Below are 21,992 nucleotides of genomic sequence, written 5' to 3'. Positions count from 1 at the left end.
AATTTCCGCGCGTGTCTGTTTCTGAATTAGATTCAAAACACGTGTTACCAGTCTCGTAAATTCCTGTCTAAAACCGCCGACGAGGCCGACTGCTGCTGACGCCAACCGTTGCACACAACTGTGACAACATCGGTAATAATGTTTGTGCCAAAGGAGTGGAAAGAAATGCCGTTAGTCGGATCGCAGGTTGCGTCGATGTTAGTTGGTATTCGAGAGTCACGATTGTAGCGACTTTTGTTTACGCACCGAACGATGAAAGACTCGATGGAAGAAAATCAAGGTACGTGCGTCTACGTCGAAGTAAAATACAGGAATTTGGTGGAGAATCCCGAAAAATCGGAGTTTTTCCAAGAATTTCTGTACAAAATTATAAATTATAAAAAAGGACTCTCTCTCTCTCTCTCTCTCTCTCTCTTGACAATTATATATATGTTGGATATTTTAAAATTAAAAATCTCTTTCCAATTTATTTTAATCGATTCATATATGTGGCTAATGTATCAAGAATGGAATTTTAATATATATTATTGTATTAAGATATAGATTTGCTTGTATATAAATAATCTTTATATACACTTATAAATTATTTGAATTTTAATAATTTTATATTTAATTTTATTTATATTTAATTTTATATTATTTTTAAATAATCTTAATCTAAATAATCTTTATGTACTCTAAAATTATTACAAGATTCTCTTACCAGAATTGAAATTATAAATTCCAATTCTTATAAATTCCAGTTCTTTGCTCAAGTTTATTTAAAGCCCACTATGCGGTTTAACAAGTGTCACCATTCCTGTTTGCAATGATGCAGCGATAATGATAAAATGAAGGAAGCACCTTTTAATCGAAAAATAATGATAAAATGAAGTAGCCACCTATTAATCGAAAACTTTAATTGCATTAACGAAAAATATATTTCGATGAGAGCGGTTAATTTTGTTAGAAAAAATGGAATAATACAATTAAAAATAATTAAAATATCATCATCTGTTATATACGGATTATATAAGTATACATACTCATTTTATTTGTTGTTACAAATTTTGTTATTATTTTCACGTGTGTCCGTTCAAAAATTAATACTACATATGTCGCAATTTTTTGCGTGAAAAATATATTAATAAATGCTCGTCACGTCTGCACCGATATCAGCTATTAATATACATAACACACACACATATATATATTAATAAACGCAGCTGATATCAGCGCAGACGAGACAAGCGTTCCACCTGTTAGGAACTTTTTCACACAAAAATTATAACATAGTAGTAAAAATTGTAACATAGTAAAAATTGTAACATAGTATTAATTCTTGAATGGACACACGTGAAAATAACAATATTATATCTGTTTTTTATTTGTTATTTATCGATATATACTAACGAATTGTGCATTGCACACGAGTCGCATAGCTTCACCTAATCCAATATTTTTGCGATAATGAGGAGGCTTTATATATAAAAATAGGCGAGTTGTGTACGTGATAAAAGAGTAAACTTTGCGATTGGTCATTAAATACCTCCACTTTCTTTTATGCCCGCCATTGTTTGCATTTCCTGGAATGAAATAGGAAGAGAAAGAAATAAGTAGAAAATATAATTAAGAAATGCATTTGTGTACATGTGTGTTTATTTTGTGTGCATGTGTGTGTGCGCGATAATGGAAATGGAAATGTAAATTTCAACATTTTCTTGTTTCGTTTATTTTCATAAATTAGCATTAATTACATATATTCACAAGTCACACGAATGCTGATGAAACGCTCGTATGCATGAAAATATGATCATATAAAATGTCTAAAAAGAACAAAGTCTGATTTATCTAAATATATGTAAATTAGAAAAAATAGTCGTTTTGTTGACGAAACGACTATTTTTGCTCCTGGAATATTTCATCTTTTTTATCAAAATTAAATAAATTTCTTTTAACGCTATATTAAAAATTCTTTTGCGCTTAAAATATGTATATTTGAAATTCGGAAAAATACAAAAAAAAGAAGAAAAATAACGAGAGAAAAATAATAAAACCTAAAAAGATAGATTTGACAAACACATTCGACATTTTACATTCAGTGATTTCGTTTTATTTAAATTTAAATTCTCAATTTTTATTCGACTCATATTTTTAATTATTCCACCATGCAATTCCGATTAAAATTTTATTAGCGCATCTGTTTTCACCACAATATTTATTTACACAATGGAAAGTAAAATAAAATTTGTCATAATATTTTGAAAAATGCGTGAGAAATGACAGGTAAAGAAAAGCGAGTTCAATTTCGTATCCTTTATCTGTTTGTATTTTTTGTACATATATTATTTTTTCTATCACAATTGCAAAAGTACGAAAGAAAAATTATAAAATAAAAAAGATATACCTGCTCGTTCAAGCTTGGCAAATATATCGCGAAATATTCCGCCTGCGAAACTCTCGATTCAAGTTACCTCGAAGTCTTCGATTGATAAATAAATGAAAGGGGAAATCATAGATTCGTAAACGAACGAGATAGGTAGCTTTCCACGTAAAGTAAAACATCTGACTCAATGTCACTCGGTTTGGCAAATTTCCTAGGGCTTTAAAAATCCTCTATTCGATAGCCAATTGCATGGCATGTGGTGTCTACCTGCGTTTTCTCGCGGGAAGACTCCCCTTATTGATGTTGCATTCACCATGCATGAAAGATCATATGTCAACACCGCGTTTAATCTCTTGCATCACGATATCCTCGACCCCGGTCACCTCGACGCACATTATACGACATGACAATAGGTATAAACAAGCTCTTTTCTAGTCTGAGAAAGATGAATCACGTGCTCAGGTTCCTCGGAGAAGAGAAAAAAAAAAAGAAAATCGAAAGAGCACCCTGGAATTATTATTGATCGTCATTAACACAACTGAAGTTTGAAATTTCTCTTTTGTAGAAACCGATGTCTCCGCGCTGTGCATCGACGTGTCAAAGGTGAAATCATTGTCCGGAGAATCACGGAAATCCGTAAGTTTTTCCTTATTTTCGTTCATTGATTGAAGTGCGCATTTTAATTGGTTCTTGCAGTCGTTACTAGTTATTTTTGGATCCTAATCTAAAAAGATATGATATCTTTTATTTCTATTATTATTTCTTAATATTATGTATATATTTATTTTATTTTTTTTTTTTTCAAATTAAGATACTTTTTAATTTTTAAATATTATAGTCTTATTAAGAATTTATTTTTAATAATTCTTTCTAGATAGCTTACGAGATTACTGTTATGTTGACGACAATTGTTGAAAGTACAACAATATAATTAATCATATTATCAACATGACAGTAATATAATCAATCGATATGATTAATCATGCTTGGTTATCTAGGAGTGAAGGTTTCTAATATGACATTTTTTACATTATTAATTTGATTTTGTCATATTATATAATATGTCACAAAATCAAATTATTGGCAATTAACATCAATATTAACAAATTGAAAAAAATATAAGCTGTAAACTCATTTGAATACATATATATAAAATATCATATATTACATTATATTAGCAATTATTCCATTTAAATCTAACTTTATTCAATCGAAAAAATAATGCATATCTCAATTATCACGTATCATTTTCATCTTTAATGTAATTTTCTGTCTTTAATCATTTGCAGTCCTACCATTAAAGATGTGTGATTTGCTAATTTTTTTATGTATATATTTAAGTAATTTTGTTTAATATTATAATCTCTATAATAATCTTAAAAATGTTTTTTTCTCATTATATATTTTTCATTATATATTATACAATATTTTAACATACTAATAAAATATTTTTTCATTAATTTAAAATTTGTTTTGATCTATTAAAAACATTTAATAAAATTTTTAAGTCATTATACATAAGAAAATTCTCTAAATTATTGAGATATGCTATTAATATCTGCTAGAGATATGCATTTAATATCTCTTTTCAATAACAAAATTTTAAAAAAGTAACAGGATTTTTAGAGAAATATATGAAAGAAATATTTTAAGAAAATGTTGAGATTAAAATATTAAAATATTGCAAATAAGAGAATGTTTTGCTAATACAATATTTGTAATATCGATTTTATATCAATGCATGTTTTTTAATAGTAATAATTCTGCAAATAATAACTCAGAAAATATCATGTATATTTATAGGAGTATTATAATTTAGAATTGGAGATATTTTGACATATATATGCAAATACATATATACATACATACATACATACATACATACATACATACATACATACATACATACATACATACATACATACATACATACATACATACATATTACATACATAATTATGGTGCATTTAATTCTCAATTAAAAAACAAAGAATATTGTGGATATATATGTGAATATATGTGTACACACAAGTGTTTGAGTGCTCTAAGATAAACAACCTGAGAGTTATAACTGTATTCTCTATGATAAATTCATAATAATGCATGGTTGGCTATCTGAACAGTTTACAGGTATGCCCACGGTGTGTGGTTTTATTGAGTTTTGTTCCATCATTCCTGGCTTTCCCATGTTATCACTGATTGGTCTACGAGGGTGCAACACTTCATATTGCTTACGATGCTTAATTATATAAGCGGTATGGTCTTCTGTTTTTTTTCATATCATTATTTTTTAAGAGATTGGTGAAGACTCTTACCATTTATAGGTACAGATTAGATATCAGGTATAATCTCTATTTGATACTTACTGACGAAAATCCGAAATTATCGCGTGATTTTTTTGTATTTCTTTTTTTCTCTTCTTTTTTAATCTTATTCTACAAGATCAGCAAAAAGAAGTAAATATAGTTACAGTATTTGTTAAATTATTCTAAGATATTTGTTTCACAATATGGAAATAATTTAATGCATATTTACATTCTGCATTAAACAATTTTTTATTGTTATATAAAGCGGATGTCTGAAGATTCCACTGTGTAATTGGATCATGATATGAAACTGTCAGAATTCAGCTCTTCATCGCCATATTAAGAATTGTACCAACAGATGCTGCAAGTTATGTTCATCTGCAGATTATGTTGATATAACTCTTGTTATTAATTAAATTCATTCATTCATTTCTTGTGATTATTAAGCGTGTTAAGTATAACTCATTGGACATTAATAACATCTGCTATTTATAAGAATTAATAAAAATTTCTCCAAGTTATATTGTTTTTGTTACGCAAAACAAATATTTATTATACGTAATGAACCATTCACCTTTCGCTTAAAAGGGATAAGATAGATATGGACTTTTTTGTAATATAAATATTAATCTATATAATTTCTTTTATAGGATTGTAACAATGTGCGCTATGCCGATCCAGGAGGTTGGACCCCACTGCTGGTACTGGGTGGTGCCACTTGCTGTCTGGGATCAGCACTACCAGCAGGATATAACATAGGTGTTATGAACAATCCTGCTGATGTTTGTAACATTTCAATTTGTTGATTTCTATTGAGTATATAATAGTATCGGAAACTATTTATACTAACTATTTTTGGCTTGTAGCTTATGAAATCTTTCTGCAATGATAGCATCAGAGAGAACTATAATATACAATTGTCCAACCATGAGCTGCAAATACTCTGGTCCGCTATAGTATCCATCTTTCTAATCGGTGGTGTATCTGGATCTTTAATTGCTAGCTGGCTAAGTGATCGATATGGACGGAAAGGTGCGCTGATTATGGGCAATATATGCGGAATTGTAGGAGCTATCCTATTTTTGCTTGTACGAAGCGTGAACTCGGTCGAATTTTTCCTGATTGCTCGAGTGATCGTTGGTGAGTCAAAAAATTATAATTGAACTTTTTTTTGTTACTAGAAATTAATTGATGCGAGAATACAATATCTGTAGATTGAAATAATGCGAGAGTAAATATAAGAAAATAATTTATATAATAAATTTTTATAATATTTTTATAATAAATATATTTTTATAATTTTATAATTTATATAATAAATTTTATTTCTTTAATTTGAGTTGTGAGTGTTCAAGATTTAAGTCTTCTAAATGTCCATAGGACTTTCCGGCGGTCTAGCCACTTCCTTACTGCCGATGTACATGACAGAAATAGCACCTTTAAAGTTACGAGGTGCTGTCGGAGTTTTATGTCAATTAGGCATCACCTGCGGCGTACTGATGGGTCAAATTGCCGGATTAAAGACCGTCCTAGGTACTCCTGAATCGTGGCATATTATGTTAGCATCTTTCTCACCACTATGTATCGCTGCACTGTTAGTGACTATCGCTTTGCCAGAAAGTCCAAAGTATTTGTACATAATCAAAGGAGAACAGGGAAAGGCTCTTAAAGGTACATATAACTTTTATAAACGATTATTCGAGTAGATTTGTACGCAAGTATTCTGACTTTCCCATGAGAGTTTTTTTAAATTTTTTATTACTCCACCAAATTACCTGTAAGATGTTGAGTTTTCTGAATTTCAATTTCTTTTAGAACTCAAGCGTTTGCGCAATATGGATATAATGCTCTTGCAAAACGAGATCACCAGTTTGCAACAAGAACTGGCAATGAGATCGACAAGTGAGAAATGGAGTATCCAGCGCGTATTGAAAGAGCCGACTGTGAGACTGCCATTGTTCCTAGTGTGCCTAATGCAAGCCGGTCAGCAACTCTCCGGCATTAATGCAATTTTTTATTACTCGAATTCGATATTTCTTGAAGCTGGTCTTGGAATTACCGGTGCTCAATATGCGACTTTAGGCACAGGCGTCGCCAACATTCTCATGGCAATTATCTCTGTGCCAATAATGTCGTTTTTTAGTAGGAGGACAGTATTATTTCTGAGCTGTTACTTGTGCGCGGGATGCCTTACAGCCCTGTGTGTCTTTATTATACTAATCGTAAGTATATGGAAAATTATTTTTATTATATATTATAATTTTAACAATACAAATGGTAATTCAAAGCAATTTAAAATAATATGAAATTTCAATTTGGTGAGATAGTGTCTTAAAATGATTCGTCTCTTTACAGCACACAGCTTCGTTCATGCCAGTGTTTTGTACCATTGCGTTACTCGCATATGTCGTATTTTACGGTATCGGTCTCGGCCCGATACCCTTTTTCATCGGTTCCGAACTATTCGACGTTGGTCCTAGACCTGCCGCTATGTCGTTAGGCAGCGTATTTAATTGGGGAGGAAATTTCGTCGTCGGAATGTTATTTCCTTCATTACAAGCCGCGATTGGCCCGTATGTTTTCCTAATCTTCGCCGTAATCACATTGATTTTGGCGCAAGTCAATCGGTGCGTAGCTAAGCAATTGTATCGTAGATTAAACCCGCAATTTTTCTACTCATAATGCAATAAATTATTGTAAAATATTTATTTCAGAGTTTATCTACCTGAAACACAAGGTCGAAGCACGACGGATATAGCGGCAGTCATGACTCGAGGTTTTAAATCAAGACCGAATGCAATGCTGGCTACATAAATCTCTAACATATAATTTAAATATTTTTACGTAATGATTAGGTACTTTTTATATGGCTTTTTAACGGAATCGACAAACCATTAGCACAATGATGCGCGAATAATAATTCGCGCATTATTCTCACTCAGTCGCACGCTAAACAATTTGTAAATAATTCTTCCCGATACATATATAATATTTGGGTAAGAGCCAAGTATGCGCTTCGCAGGAAAATTTTATACTATTATACATGACTATTTGTGTATATTTGCGAATATTGGAATTAATGACGCAGAATGATATTCACATGTGATGAGACGATTAGAATATGTGGTTAAGATTTTTACATTTGTACATTTCAACATGTCTAATTATAAATTTTATATCGCAATCACGATATTAAAAGAAATCACTGCCGATATATGACATTCGATTTATTCCAAACAGATCTGCAATATTTAACATTCAGTGTTCTTGAAAAATTTTTTTTACAAAATTTTATTTCTACTATATATATATAAATTTAATTAATTTAATTATATAAAATTTACTTTTTCAAGTTACAAACTAACTCGATTGATTTCGTATTCTAAATTTGTTGTACAATTGATCTAATTTCTCGTAAAATACCAAGCATAAAACTGTATGCGGTGCTATTCTCAACCATGTTGGGAACGTTCCTTTGTATAGGCCAGTCAAACCCTCCGCGCGAAATATCTTGATGAGCGCGTCTCCGAGTCCTTTGTACAAGGTGCCCTTCCCGCTTGCGTCTGTCTCTATATTTAGATAACAATTTGCAGTTTAAAATTAATAATAAACGTATCAGCGTGCTTTGTAATGTTATTCAAATATTAATATAAATATAGTTAAAAATATAAATAGAATATTAATATAGATATACGCGATATACTAATTCTTCAACTTTTAAACATTTTCTCTCTCTATAATCAAATCTCTTTTATATTAAGATTCTAAAAGCTTTACGACTGCGGAATATTTATAGAAACACGTATTAAGATCGTATTTATAGTACACGCGTATACGTATTTATTTATAGTTGCGCATACCAAGTTATAAATATAGTTATTAATATAATGTTATTGTAATTTATGCAAATGCGAATGCGTTTTCTGATCGTCAGTATAATACGAAAAAGTATTTTATTAGTGGGTAAGAGATACGTAGAATCTATTTTGCGAATAGATTTTACGTTCTTTAGGAACAAATCTATGATTCGAGCGTTTTTACTATCTTGAGATTCTGCGTATTGTTCATTGACATAGTAGTAGTTGTACTTAAAACATAATCGTGGCCTTTGTTAATATAACACAATTTAAACACGCGAGTACTCTCGCGTAGTGTACTTACTTTGATTGTACAACCGCGTTGCCAGAACGTCAAACGGCTGCATGGCAACGGCTACGCAGCTGCCTCCGATCGCGGAGGCCAAAAAGGTCAACAATATCGGACGATCTGGAAATATCTGAGAGAAATTAAGAACGTCTCGTTGCCTCGAATATCACACTGGAGACCTACTCTTTAATCTCTTCTCTACCCAAGATTGGGATATCTTTTATCGTACATTTTTTATTCATGAAATTTGTAATATTGTCGAGGATTTCTCATGTGATCGTTCCCTTCCAGATGCTCGTCAAGTTGTTGCACGAGCGAGCAATGGAAAATTTTCTTTTTCCTCCAGTGTGAGGAAGATGATATTTAATAGCGATGTTACTTACATCCAGCGAGCGTAACCAGTCGAACGCTATTCCGAATGTGGTCAACTGCGTCGCCGAGCCGACGAACAGGCGCGGCAATCCGGCGTACCATCCTCGATACAGGCCCGCGACGCCGCCTTCCGCCCACAGAGACTTGTAAGCGTCCCATGATCCCGAGTGACTGTGCTGATAACCCACGGCAATGGATTTCGCGGATTGCGCTTGTAACTGCGTCTTGACCTATAAGATAATTAAACCATGTAATTCACATGTACAAACATGCGTCCTGATTAGCTACATTTTTAGACACAGGGATATTTATAATCCTATATATCTTTATTAAATCACTTTTTGCTATGTATATGTATCTGTCGATACTCCTGCGAGAGCCTTTGCGTCGTCTTTAATCATACTTTAAATTGTATACAATTAACATTGTTAATTGTACACCTTAATCTTTTATCTATTAATTAAGAACGTTATAGTTTTAGTGGAAGGGAAGAGGATTACCAAGTAGAATGGACTGCCGAGCGCGGCGCCAACGCAACCGGCGATGCCGGACACCAAGGCGGTCCGCAGGACATCGGTGTTGCCCTGTGCATCGACGATCAACTCGTACCTCTGTGCGGACTTGTAGGCGCCCAAACGAATACCGTTGAGCACGACTTGAAAGATGAGGGCAGGCACAAGACCGGCCTGCAAAGCGAGAGCACCCTCGTGCTTGGCTATGAGATACCCCACGTGCAGAGTGTTTTTGTATATCCTCTTGTACGAACCGCGCGCTTCCAGTTCACCCTGCAACTGCAATCGTACCTTCACCACGTCCACGGGATTCGTGAAGAAGCCGGCGCCTACAGCTGCCAAGCCGCCGATCGCGAATTCCACGCCCGGTCTGATAAACAAACAAAGAAGATTAATAGAATCATAAATGCGATAATTTAAAGTAAACATTACACACGCGATTTAATCTTATCTTTATTTTCATCGGTTTAGGAAAGTAGTTGTCCTAATAATGTTTAAGTATCAAAAAATTTATTCACATAATTTTTAACGCCATATAATTTTTATGTAATTATATTTACATAATTTTATATTATTTTATAGAATTATATGTAGATATTTATCTCATTATATTTTTTTATATTTATATATTTTTATTTATATAATTATATTTCTTTGTAATTTTTATATTTTTTATAATTTTATTTTCATGGAATTATTAACAATTGATTAATTTCATGGAATTATAATTATTAATATATATATTGATTAATTCATTTATTTAAGGAGACAATTTTATATAAAATAATGAATCATGATTTTTACAGGTCAAATATTTTTCATTCATTTGTCTTTGGATTTTCCGCGCGTTCATAATCAATTTTAGTTATCAACTTTACATACGGATCCAAATCAATCTTCCATAAATTTTTAATCACATTTATATTCTCGGAAAGCATCGGACATAGATACATACAATTATAAAAATACCTATTGCGTTGTTCACATATTATCACAATCTTAAAATAAAATAATCGGCCTTTAAATTATAAATCCATGAAATTAAACTTGAAATTAGAAATAAAAGATTTTTTTAAGTTTCGAATTTTTTTATATTTTTATTATGAAAACAGCGACTCTAAGTTGATCAAAAGGAGAATCTAAATAAATTTAATACACATCGCACTTTGCGTATTCACGTCGAGATTCGAGATGACTGGCCAGTTTTAATCTTCTCTTTCACAATTTCAACTACACTGGTTGGACAACCTTACCAGTTCCCATTCTTACGTAACAATCGTGTATCACGCGTCTCACCGGTGTAACGAGTTACAAGTTGGACAACAAACTGAGCCGAGAACAGCGAATGAACCGCGACGCTCGGAAGACTCGCACGCAAAACTCACGGTTTTCTATTGCTGTTGGACGTGGTGTTCATTTCTCGGAAGGAAACTGACAGAACGGATATCCAGCTTTTGCGCTATGTATACCACGCACGATCAACATCTGACATATATCGGACGCGGCGCCGGCGCGACGTCGAGCTCAAATCATGACTATGCTCTAACTCTGTCGAATCTTACATCATTTTCCCCATATGTCTGTCATGTGATTATTACTGATTACATACATTTATCGTTATTATATATTGTTATCATTGTTTGAATGAAATATCCATAATAATCTTGACATGTACAGATAAAGGCACTTTTTTAATGCTTTATGTATTTCTCAAGACAAAAAATATAAAACTATTTGAAGAAATAAGTCAATTCAGACAAAAGTTAATAGAAATTAAGCATTGAGACTATTTCATGAGATTGAGGAATTATTCCAATAGTTTTTAAACTTCATAAGCTTTTTAAACAATTATTTTTTTGTTAATTTAAAGAATAAATTATAGCTAATCTCTCTCAAATTTCTCTTTATATTACATTAAATATACATTTTATTTTAAATTTTTTGCAAACAAAATGAAATTATGTATTGAAAAAATTATGTATAGAAATTATGTATTGAAAATAATTTTCTTTTATTAATAATGTAGATGTAACAAGAATTTTACTAGGTAAAAATAACTTTTATTACATACTTTAATGCGATAAGATATATTGATGAGTCATAAATTTTATTAATTTGAAATTTTATCATTAGTGGATTGCTTTTCACAGCCTATTTGCAACTTTACAAATGCAATTATAGTTGAATTAAAATTAAATTTACTGTTATAATTAAGAAGTTATATACACTTTATACAAATGTAGGAAAAAAGATAATTCTGTATTCCTTGGAATAATCAATATGAATTTAGTTGTTTAATTTCAATTTTGAAACAATATTCTTATGCAACGGACAAACTTCCACCAGCTTTAGAGATCTTTGCAATTTCTTCCTTGAATTTTGCAATTGTTTCTTTTGCTAATGTTAATTTTTCTTTGAGATCTATCACTTCTAATCTTATCTTGTTGCGTGCTTCCAAAATGTCTTTCATTGTAGACTCTTTCTTTGCTTCGACTGTAAAAGTAAATATAAAAAATTTATTCAATTCATTCAATTATATTTAAAAATTATTGGAAATAATATATACTGTTATACAAACAGTCTGTATTATGCCGCCAAACGCCAAGTGTCATAGGTCTACTGGCATTTAACAAATGTTGCATCAACGCTGTTGGATCTTGAAAGACTATTTCTTCATAAAATTCAGAAACTAGACTTTCTTTTCCCAACTGTATCTCAGGTGTTGATTGAAACAATTTTAACACATGATATATTGTTACCTAAAATTATAGCATTTCTATTTAGTTGATGAAATAGTGATAGTTTACGAGGCATATTTTTCTAATCTCATGGTAAGCTTTTCACTTACGGGACGTTCATTCGGATCATGAAAATAGATCTTAATGACTATTTCGAATTCTCCCCAACCAGTTTCTGTTAATTCGTACGGTGGCTTGGTCACAATTCGATTAGGATTATTATAGCTCTCGTGTAGTTTAAAATGCACCTTCTTCACATAAACAGACATTTCCTCATTATGATATGGTTTGACATATACAGTCCATTGATGGGTATGACCATCCTCCTCTCTCTTTTTATCAAAGTAACGTGCCACATTGCCATAAACTATAGGCTTAACAATGGTAATTCCCTGTTGACAAACAACTAGTGATATAAAAATAACGTTAAATTAATTTCTCTATCATTCTTAAGTCCATATTCTGAATCCTCTTTTATCGATAAAAGGGCTTTTAAAAGTGGCTTGTAGCCAATCAGAAGGCTTATATGCCACTTTTATTATAAAAGAGGATTCAGAATATGGGCCTTAGCGTCAAAATGTCATAGGTTAAACCGTTAAAACGTTCCAATGAAAAGCTTGATCACCTTCATTCTACCACCAGAATCCGGACCGAATTCATTTGTAGATGCCATCATGTTCGATAGAATTGAAATCGCATATTTTTTAGACGAAGAGTTAATATATTAAAATAATTATATCTAATTCAAACAGCACATCTCTCTCTCGAGATTCCTTGAGCTCTCACACTCTCATGTTTGTTTTACTTTTTGAGCGCTCTCTGACGGACGATGAAACTACTAAAAATCAGAGGAATTACTTATCTTTATTAACAGAGGAATTACTTATATTTAAGAATATAAAACAAATATAGATTTTTATAGTATTTTATAGAATAATTAATATGTAGATACTTTAATATCAGTAATATATAATATAATTTTATTAGTGTATAAATATTACATATTAATATTTTAGAATTATGTGATGGCAAAAGTTCTTTTTTGCGAAAGAAAAAATTAAAAATACATAAGATGATGGATAATTTTGTTTCTCAAATTTTATTATTCAGGATATTTTTGCTCATAATAAGAAAGTTCTACTAATTTAGATTATATTAATATTTATTTTACATGTGTATTAAGAAAAAATGTATATATTTACAGAATGTATATATTTTCAGAATAACAAAAAGATCAGAATATCGAAAAATGTGAGTTGTACAAAAAAATTCAGATGTTTCAGATAAAAGTTGTAGGGCTTGAAATGATCTATTTACTGATCTTATCAGGTTGAACTTGAATGGCGTCGCCAAGATCAGAATAAGATAATCTTAAATTAATATTTTGGAAAGCTCTCGAGATAAGCTATAATAAGCAATAAAAAATAAGGAGTTCTGTTTAAAAAAATAAAGGTTACCTTCAAACGACTATCCAAAGTCAAATTGATAAGATCAGTAAATAAATCATTTCAAGCCCTACAACTTTTATCTGAAACATTTTTTTGTATAACTCATATTTTTCGAGATAATCCAGTGTCCCGACCTTTTTATTACATCCTGTATATTTATATAAAAATAGGACTGCAACAGAACAAATATATAATTTGTCGAATAGGTTTTAAATCAGTAGATGGATTCATAAAATTGTATTATTTATTATAAGTCAAGTTTCTCATTGATTAAGAGATACATACGTATCGGGCGTAATTGAAATTGATAGCTATTTAATATACGAGAGATTGCGACGCGTATAGATATATGACATACGTATATTAGATAAAACGGACTGAAAATTGTACGTATCCAGTAGTTTATTTGGAAGTGTATTATCGCACAATATACTTGTACTATACCTTGATAGTTTTTTTACATAGTCGAGTATTATTATCAACGTCACAGTTTTACAATATTTGGCTCGAATCGCTCTATGTATTCGATTGATTCAAAGATAATTCCAAAGAAATAATGTCTCAAACGATATATACGTATACAAAAGGATATTTGTTTTTTTTTAACTTCAAATTCGTAAACAATTCGTGCTTTGAAATATTCACCAGGCGCGAGAATAAGATGTCTCGGAATTATATTATGTGTATATATACACACATACGGTATATATTGTCTCGTGGATGTTTCCAGCAAGAGGCAAATACTTCAAAGCAAGCTCAAAGTACGCGTACGAGTTACGCTTACGTCGCATGCCAATAATAACAGTTCAGAAAAAATTCAATATCTGAACTAATATCACTTAAGAGAGATGCACGTCTACAGGTATATAATCGTCAAATTTTTCATCGACGATTACCTCGATATCACATTCTTGCTACTTACCTAGACACGCGCCAATCAAAAAATATAAAAATCACAAAATACTCGCGTACTTTCTCTCTCTTTCTCTTTCTTTCTTTTCCTGCAGAACTTGCATTGTCACACAGAATCTTCCATCTGTGCCTATTTGTTTCTCATAAGAGGATACAATTGTCAGTTGTGTTGATTAGCATCTCGTCTTTAGGTTGTCTGACACATAGGAAGAAAGGATTCGGATGTGCGTGCTGATTTGACGTACACGGAGGGGTAAGTGGCAGCCAGCTGCCGGAATCTATGTTCTGCTTCAGCGTTCCGGTATATCAACGTAGATAGATAGGAAATGGTTGCGCCATGCTTATATAAAAGCTTGTCGTTATCACGTGCGTAATACTTTCTCTTTTCCTCTGAATCGTTCCTCCAGATATCCCGGGATCTGAAAATTGAAAGTTTTACAATGGGCAGCTTTTTTAGCGTTCATTAATATGTTCCACAAAAGAAAATGATCTACTCATGTAGAGAAGAATATTATCTTCTATTGTAGATACACATGTTCTGTTATGTACAACTTTATTGCAAGATTTTATTGGCAAGCTAAAACAAAATTACATTGGTGCTACAGCTTTAAATTTTGATCTTTAATGAATAATTTTATGTTGCAATCTCATTATTACGTAATATCTGATGCGCAAGTATATTTAAATATATTGCATATTTTTTATAATATTTTTTATAAAATATTATTTTATCTTATCTTATCTTTAAATTTTATTTAATCCACACTTTATAAGCAAAATTTATTTCCTAAGATATTTTATCTTCTTCTTAAGCTGTCTTATAAGATAAGATACGTTCCTAAGATATTTTATAAGAAAAAAAGCATTAAAGGAACATTGTTATTTAGTTTTATCATCATTATTACAATTTACTTGTTACTGCTATTAATTGAATTGTAAAATGTTTAATAATCTTTGCATAATTCTGCAATTACATAGTAATAAGTAGAAATTAAATATAATTGCTGACTCACTGTGAGTAAACAAGCTTTAAACATATGTCATATCATGCTCTTTAACAAAATTATTCATGATGATTTAACAAAATCAATGCTTATACTATTCTGAAAAAAATGGCATAGTTAATTAGAAATACATATTAACAATTTTCTACTAAAAGTATGATTATAAACAATATTATTTAAAATTTAAAAGAGAATAGTGTTGCACAATTTACACAACATAATTTCATATAATATAATATATGAAATTTGAAGTATTAGTGTGCAAATGCATTGTGCTTATCTTACAATTAGATCTATATTAAAAAATGCATGCGTCGGATCTATAATTCATGAAAGCAATTTGATTTGGACGAGGATGTAGATGATTCTAGGATGACGTTTTGATTAGATATAAGAAAATGGTCCATTTTTCCACTACAGCTAATAGTATCAGGTACTCTGAGAACATCAAAACATAAGGAACGCATAAGAATTAAAATCTTTTATTGATACAGTGTGTTGGAGAAAGATTGGCAAGCAAAGGAGAGTATATTTGCTTCCGCGATCTCTTTTAGTAAGTAAAGCGAGGGTAGAAAAGTAAATCACAATTATTAGGATTTTACGATTATTTCTACCTTTGGTTTTGGCCGATGAGTGTCCACAGCTTCTATCGGTAATCGAATGTTTTCCACCTTACAACCGTAAGCGACTGGTGTTAATTTCATAATGGTGTGCAAAGGCACTTCCAAATACGGTAGTTCATCTGCAATGGAAGCAAAATAATTTGAGAAATTAATTATACATGACTTCCTTGGAAGAAAAAAAAGTTTGAGACATCTTACATATGCAGGTTTCCCGCATAAATCAATATCAGTGTTTTATATTAGAAATCATACAACGCCGATAACAAGATTTGACGAGTGAAAACAAACTATTCGAGAACGCGATGGCACAAATAATTACATTGTTATAATTCGTTTTTGCATGCATGAGTATTTATCATTTATTTTCTCGGCACGTTTCAATATGAAGGTCAAAAGTTGCGCGCAGCATCTCGTATATCAACATCTGAATTCTCGGAAGTGAGTCTATGAATCATACAAGTGTTAGCGATTATACTTGGTGGATTATACCGTTTTCTTTGCATGCATAAACGATAGGAAGGACAAGTTTCATGAAATATCTCGCAAAATATACTGACCTGCGCTTTTGTCCAGGAAATAAGCGAGCAAACATCGTAGAACGGCTTGATGACTTACGACCAAAACGTTACCCTGACGTTCCAATTCCATTATCACAGGCTCTAGCCGTGCAACAAGATCCTCGTAACTTTCCCCTCTCGGATACCGATATGAGAACTTGTTTTGATCTCTGGCAGCGAAATCGGTTGGATACTTCCCGGATATTTCTTCGTAAGTCATTTCCTCGCAAATACCCTGAGGTAATTCACAGAAAAACACAAAGGTAAGAAATTGATTGATTAAAACTAATTTATTCGATGCGCTTCAACTTACGGCATCAATCTCGTTGAGAGCCTTCCACCTTTCTTGCGGTGCCTCTACATCAGCCGCGGTCTGAATGGTCCTCTTCAGCCAGCTAGTCCAAACTCTTAAACCCTATAAATAAACGTACAAGTAAAAACACTTTGATAATATATATATGTGAAAGATTTTATTGCTTATATAACAAATTGTTATTTTCCTAGATGATATATCTTCGTATTGTCGAAAAAACTGGTACCACGTAAGACTCTAGAACGATCAGAATAAAAACACTCGACAAGGAAAAGAATATGATGATTATAAAATTATTTACACAAGTATAATATTAATAAATTAATAAAAAATATATGTTAAAAAATTCGCGGAAAGATTACCTGTATGTTTTGACCGGTAATGTATTCTGCCAGTGCCTTGCTATATTCATGTCCCCGCTCGGTCAAGTTCGAATCACCGCCTATCCTGCCCTCGAGGTTCATCAGGCTCTCACCGTGCCTGGTCAAGTAAATGGTGCGTGGCACAATATGAATGTTCATAAGATAGTAAACTATTCTACTTTGTATATGGCCTTCGTGCTTATGGACCAGCACCTTCTCGCCGGTGTTGTATATTTTCATAAACGACAGGTCGCTCTCGCGCTCCTCGTCCAACGGCTCGTACTGCTCCTGATAATGCTCGATTCGCAGCATGAAGTCGGCAAGTACATCCTCCTTCTTCATATTCGCGTAATCCGGACTGCTGACCTTCACCTGAATAGAAAAAATATCATGTTTAGATTCATGACTTGTCAGTACTAAAGCTTTTAATCTTCACGAAGAGGAATATTAGCGGCGCAATCTCTATCTTTGAAACATACTTCCATGATGTTCTGCTCGACGATCTCCGGGTCGTTGCACACCGACTCGACGAAGAAGAGCTTGAAGCCCTTGCGGACAACGATGTCTCGTATGAGCTGGCGTCTCTCGACCGTGGAGTTGGTGGCGTCGAAGACGGCCACTTCGCCATCGCTTCTCTCCAACCACCTGCAGACGTCGTTCAGAGCATCCTTGGCGCACTGCGTCCGGATCGCCATGGCTTTTATGTTATCGGGACGGAAAAACTCGTGGCATTGATAGGCCGTGGTGGCGTGTCGTCTGTATTCGCCCAAGTTGAAGACCTTGGTGCTGATGCCGATCCAGTTGAGGTATCGGCACAGTTTCTTGGATATGTAAGTCTTGCCACGAGCCGGCAAACCCACCATCGCGATCACGTGAGGCTTGTTCACGAAATTCGCACGTTCACCTGCAAAAAAAAGTATCGAAGCCTGATGAAATGCATCGAGATAGACGCGAATTGTCGCGGAATAGTCGTAATCGATGATGTAATACATGTCGTATCACGTGGATTCTCAATCTTTTAATCGACAGAGCGTCTCATCCGTTTGAAAATAGATTCAATGCATCGTATTGGTTTTAATGTCAATTTTCAACGCGCCAAATTCCACGCTCTGACGTGCAACCAGTGTTCATCAAGCGTATAATTATAATATTGTTTATCAATTTGCCTGCAATTAATCTGTATAATTTATCTATCAATCATTATCTGTATGATATATATGAATTTGATACAAGGCATATGCATTTTAAATTTGCAATTTTTTTCAAAAACGTTACATCGCGTTATAAATGACTTAAATTTGCGAAATGCGGTTCTTATAACTCTTTTACTAAACTGGATTTAATCAGGCACTAAAAGACTCGATAAACTGTTTTTCATTCTATTTGACGCTTTTTATCATAATTAAGTGAGACACGAGCATAATGTTTCATCGCTATTTCTATTTATCTTAATCGTATGTAGTTATTTCAGTCCCATCGAGGAAAATCTGACGCTGCGAGATATGTTTCGATAATGATAAGATATTCTGGAATATTTGCCTCAAGTGCTTCTGTTTCCTTCAAATTATCTCTGAAAAATTATTACATAAATAATTAGATATATAATATAATATTTATATAATATGTATATAACATTTATATAAATAATTAGAATTATCATTAAAAACGATATGTCATAGCTGTCTCGACGATAATCTATCAAAAAATAATCATATCGGAAGAATCCAAGCGCCCCCGCAACCGTACTTTTTTTTTTGCTAAGGTCGAGCCAAGATTGAATAGAGCGATATAATAATTTATGTCTGAACCAATAATCTTATCAGTGCCGGAATGTGTCGCTTTTGACGACATTGCTTCTCTTGACCGGATATCCATGTATTTTTTTTTATTTTATTTCGAAACACTTCTGTCGAATAGACTTGGCATTTTATCTATCTCGGAACAATTTAGCTATCTCGTTTCCTTGAACGCGATAATATTTATACGATAATATGCATTTATCGTACAATATTAAATGGCCGTGCACATAAATGCAAAAGAAACTGTTCTGGCTCTGTCACGTGCTCGGAAATAAAAGAGATTTTATTTTTATTAAACGACCATTGAAGGTTATTGCTGTGGAACAAACGGAGATAATTATCACGTGCGCGTCAGGTCTGCTTTGGTTCCGGCCGATTTAAAGTTTTTCCTCCGGAAGAATAACTTAATTTTATCGCTTTCATTTTTTTCCTCCTTGCTTAAACGCTTTATTATCTAAAGTAAGCAATGTATCGAGACATATTGAAGGAGGTGATTTAAAAAAAACAGATCTCCCTCTCTCTCCCATTCAGCACAGAACATTGCAGCAATATTGCAGCAATATTCTGTGCTGTATGGGTCTCTCCGACGAGAAATCGAATAGATTGATCTTTGAATTTTGGTTTTTCGTCACGATAATGAAATAAAAAAACGCCAGGTAAACAGGACTATCGGTCCTCGAGAGATAAATGTACGAAGCTCTTTCGCGTTTCGTTGGGAAATCCCGTACAGCGCAGAACATTGCAGCAATATATTGCGGTAATATTACAACAATAATAATAATATTGCCGCAATATTTTGAGCTGCACGGGGCCCCAGACATGCGCTTCCCGTTCGGAACTTTTCGCGGACGGAGCTCGGTGGAGATGCACGTATTAATCGTGTCAGGGAGAAGACACCCGGTACATTGACCGCGAGATCGAAGACCTTGAACTTCCTCCGAAACGCGCAACCACGAGCTCACGTTCGTCGCACGTGTCCGATCGCGCGAGATCGAGGGGGAGAAGGACAGGGGGGCGGGGGGGAAGACAGAGAGAGCGAGAGAGAGAGAGAGAGAAAGAGAGAGAGAGAAAGATTCCAATCGGGGATTCGCGCGCACAAGACTGAAAATACCTTACCTCGGATCGGGAACGGCTTCGTCTGAATGGTGTCCGACGTCGGCGGGGTGTAATGCATCTCGATTTCGGAGTCGGTCATCCTACGCGGGGACGATTGATGCGGCCGTCGAGATGGAGAAGAGAGAGAGAGAGAGAAAGAGGGAACGCCAGAGAGAATCGCGTGCGTCCACGCGCGAATCGCACGGACCGTGTCGACGTACTGGCGCTGGCGCCGCCGACAAGGAACGGGCACGAACGACGAAAGCACGGTGGCGAGACAACCGTCGCCGTCGCCGCCGTCGTAGATACGTCATCACCTATCGGAGCGGTGGGAACGGACGGGTGAAGAGGCGGGGCGGGGAGAGGCGGGGAGACGTCTGGCTCGGCCGGGGTGAGGTCCGCGGGAATCGGAGCTGTCAGCTGTCACATGGGGTCGTGCGCGCGCGCAACAGTCACTTGACAGTTGACGTGGTCGTCGCGACGATTAGGAGTCTGTCCTGGTCTGTCCACATCGCGATCAAGAACTATCCCATACGTTGCAGCAATATCGCAATGTTAATAATATTGCTGCGATATTCAGTGCTGTCTGGGATAATTTCGATGATTTGAGATTCGAATTTTTCCACGTCGAGGTATTTTCCAGGGTGACGGACTGACCTGTCATCGAAATGTCATCTCTTTCGAGTTTTCTTTCTAGTTTATTCCATCTCTAAAGAAAGGTGTAAGATTTTTTTATGGATCGAGAATAAGTATAATATTAATAAAATTCTATTCTCTATTTACTCTTTTGATATCTCTCTCTCTCGCTCTTGCAGATTTTAAAGATAATCGATCGATTATAAAGATAATCAGTGCAATGTTATAAGAAATGAATTCTCTCTCTCTAGTGATTTTAAAACATCTCTAGCGTTCCCCCAATCGCAGTCTAAGAAATCAGTCTTTCTATTGGATTTCAGATGTTGGAATCCAACGCGCTGATTGGTTGTCAGCTAAAAAGTTCTCGACAGCAGCCAATCAGCATATTTGATAAAATAGATTTGTAATATATATATGCACAGCAAATTTAGAGTAAGTTTACGTTCATGCAATAGAATATTTATGGGACGTGTACGATTGGCTAGAAGATTTCTAGAAGATTCTAGAACTGTAAAAAATCTGATAGCCAATCAGTACGTCCTACAAACATTTTGCCCCACGCATGCAATCGTGCCTTTAGGCTTATAACGCATTTCCGGTGGCGTCGAGGCATATATGCCATATATTTGTAGTGTGCGCCTCTTTCCTTCGTCAGTTGATCTCGAGACGGGTAGTATAGGTAAGTGATGTATTCCGCTTGGTGTTTCAAAAATCGCCAAATTAATTAATTATTCATACGATATGTCATTAAACGTACTGTTTCTTGCATGTTAAGTCAAAATATCGCGGCAATGAGCTATTTTT

General features: G+C 33.7%; 4 protein-coding genes across 7 annotated transcripts; 1 reads left to right on the top strand and 3 right to left on the bottom strand.

The window, feature by feature from the left end:
* Positions 1-141: 141 nt before the first annotated feature.
* LOC105256953 (solute carrier family 2, facilitated glucose transporter member 5) lies at positions 142-7,820 on the top strand. 3 transcript variants are annotated; one of them, XM_025409003.1, is made up of 9 exons: positions 2,672-2,778; positions 2,931-3,001; positions 4,489-4,620; positions 5,322-5,453; positions 5,538-5,811; positions 6,052-6,342; positions 6,487-6,893; positions 7,027-7,298; positions 7,386-7,819. In XM_025409003.1, exons 4-9 carry the CDS (start codon positions 5,436-5,438, stop codon positions 7,483-7,485), a joined length of 1,362 nt encoding a protein of 453 aa, XP_025264788.1. In that variant the 5' UTR covers positions 2,672-2,778; positions 2,931-3,001; positions 4,489-4,620; positions 5,322-5,435; the 3' UTR covers positions 7,486-7,819. The 3 variants fall into 3 exon arrangements, with proteins under 3 accessions (XP_011265560.1, XP_025264788.1, XP_011265561.1); XM_011267258.3 differs by lacking the exons at positions 2,672-2,778; positions 4,489-4,620 and adding an exon at positions 142-280 and having other exon boundaries at positions 7,386-7,820; XM_011267259.3 differs by lacking the exon at positions 4,489-4,620 and having other exon boundaries at positions 7,386-7,820.
* A 65-nt stretch (positions 7,821-7,885) lies between these two features.
* LOC105257010 (solute carrier family 25 member 35) lies at positions 7,886-11,248 on the bottom strand. Its single transcript, XM_025409005.1, has 5 exons — positions 11,087-11,248; positions 9,690-10,071; positions 9,201-9,419; positions 8,833-8,947; positions 7,886-8,240 (listed from the first exon to the last, which is right to left on the bottom strand). Exons 1-5 carry the CDS (start codon positions 11,116-11,118, stop codon positions 8,032-8,034), a joined length of 957 nt encoding a protein of 318 aa, XP_025264790.1. The 5' UTR covers positions 11,119-11,248; the 3' UTR covers positions 7,886-8,031.
* A 539-nt stretch (positions 11,249-11,787) lies between these two features.
* Positions 11,788-13,258, bottom strand: LOC105256955 (YEATS domain-containing protein 4). Its single transcript, XM_011267260.3, has 4 exons — positions 13,065-13,258; positions 12,550-12,831; positions 12,280-12,460; positions 11,788-12,194 (listed from the first exon to the last, which is right to left on the bottom strand). The coding sequence occupies exons 1-4, from the start codon at positions 13,113-13,115 to the stop codon at positions 12,022-12,024; spliced, it is 687 nt and encodes a 228-aa protein (XP_011265562.1). The 5' UTR covers positions 13,116-13,258; the 3' UTR covers positions 11,788-12,021.
* Positions 13,259-14,117: 859 nt separating this feature from the next.
* Positions 14,118-20,652, bottom strand: LOC105256956 (6-phosphofructo-2-kinase/fructose-2,6-bisphosphatase). Of its 2 annotated transcripts, none has more exons than XM_011267261.3 (7): positions 20,574-20,652; positions 18,138-18,562; positions 17,659-18,030; positions 17,297-17,398; positions 16,984-17,218; positions 16,418-16,545; positions 14,118-15,218 (listed from the first exon to the last, which is right to left on the bottom strand). In XM_011267261.3, exons 1-7 carry the CDS (start codon positions 20,650-20,652, stop codon positions 15,162-15,164), a joined length of 1,398 nt encoding a protein of 465 aa, XP_011265563.1. In that variant the 3' UTR covers positions 14,118-15,161. The 2 variants fall into 2 exon arrangements, with proteins under 2 accessions (XP_011265563.1, XP_011265564.1); XM_011267262.3 differs by lacking the exon at positions 14,118-15,218 and adding an exon at positions 16,064-16,241.
* Between the last annotated feature and the right edge of the window lie 1,340 nt (positions 20,653-21,992).

The sequence above is a fragment of the Camponotus floridanus genome, unplaced genomic scaffold (genome assembly GCF_003227725.1).
Source record: "Camponotus floridanus strain SB8 unplaced genomic scaffold, Cflo_v7.5 scaffold24, whole genome shotgun sequence".
NCBI classification, from domain to species: Eukaryota; Metazoa; Arthropoda; class Insecta; order Hymenoptera; family Formicidae; genus Camponotus; species Camponotus floridanus.
Note: the sequence above shows the minus strand (reverse complement) of the source record. Positions and strands in the feature narration are given on the sequence as shown.

What these genes read in the sequence shown, in the direction of transcription:
- LOC105256953 (XM_011267258.3), top strand. Translation starts at nt 253, where the DNA reads ATGAAAGACTCGATGGAAGAAAATCAAG. An exon ending in TTATGAACAATCCTGCTGAT is followed by an intron (nt 5,454 to 5,537) that starts GTTTGTAACATT and finishes TTTGGCTTGTAG; the next exon opens with CTTATGAAATCTTTCTGCAA. An exon ending in GATTGCTCGAGTGATCGTTG is followed by an intron (nt 5,812 to 6,051) that starts GTGAGTCAAAAA and finishes AAATGTCCATAG; the next exon opens with GACTTTCCGGCGGTCTAGCC.
- LOC105257010 (XM_025409005.1), bottom strand. Translation starts at nt 11,118, where the DNA reads ATGAACACCACGTCCAACAGCAATAGAAAACC. An exon ending in TCGGCAGTCCATTCTACTTG is followed by an intron (nt 9,420 to 9,689) that starts GTAATCCTCTTC and finishes ATTATCTTATAG; the next exon opens with GTCAAGACGCAGTTACAAGC. An exon ending in AACGCGGTTGTACAATCAAA is followed by an intron (nt 8,241 to 8,832) that starts GTAAGTACACTA and finishes ATCTAAATATAG; the next exon opens with AGACAGACGCAAGCGGGAAG.
- LOC105256955 (XM_011267260.3), bottom strand. Translation starts at nt 13,115, where the DNA reads ATGATGGCATCTACAAATGAATTCGGTCCGGATTCTGGTGGTAGAATG. An exon ending in ATTCTGGTGGTAGAATGAAG is followed by an intron (nt 12,832 to 13,064) that starts GTGATCAAGCTT and finishes GTTTGTCAACAG; the next exon opens with GGAATTACCATTGTTAAGCC. An exon ending in TTGGCGGCATAATACAGACT is followed by an intron (nt 12,195 to 12,279) that starts GTTTGTATAACA and finishes TTACTTTTACAG; the next exon opens with TCGAAGCAAAGAAAGAGTCT.
- LOC105256956 (XM_011267261.3), bottom strand. Translation starts at nt 20,652, where the DNA reads ATGACCGACTCCGAAATCGAGATGCATTACACCCCGCCGACGTCGGAC. An exon ending in GAAGCCGTTCCCGATCCGAG is followed by an intron (nt 18,563 to 20,573) that starts GTAAGGTATTTT and finishes TTTTTTTTGCAG; the next exon opens with GTGAACGTGCGAATTTCGTG. An exon ending in CTCTCAACGAGATTGATGCC is followed by an intron (nt 17,219 to 17,296) that starts GTAAGTTGAAGC and finishes GAATTACCTCAG; the next exon opens with GGTATTTGCGAGGAAATGAC.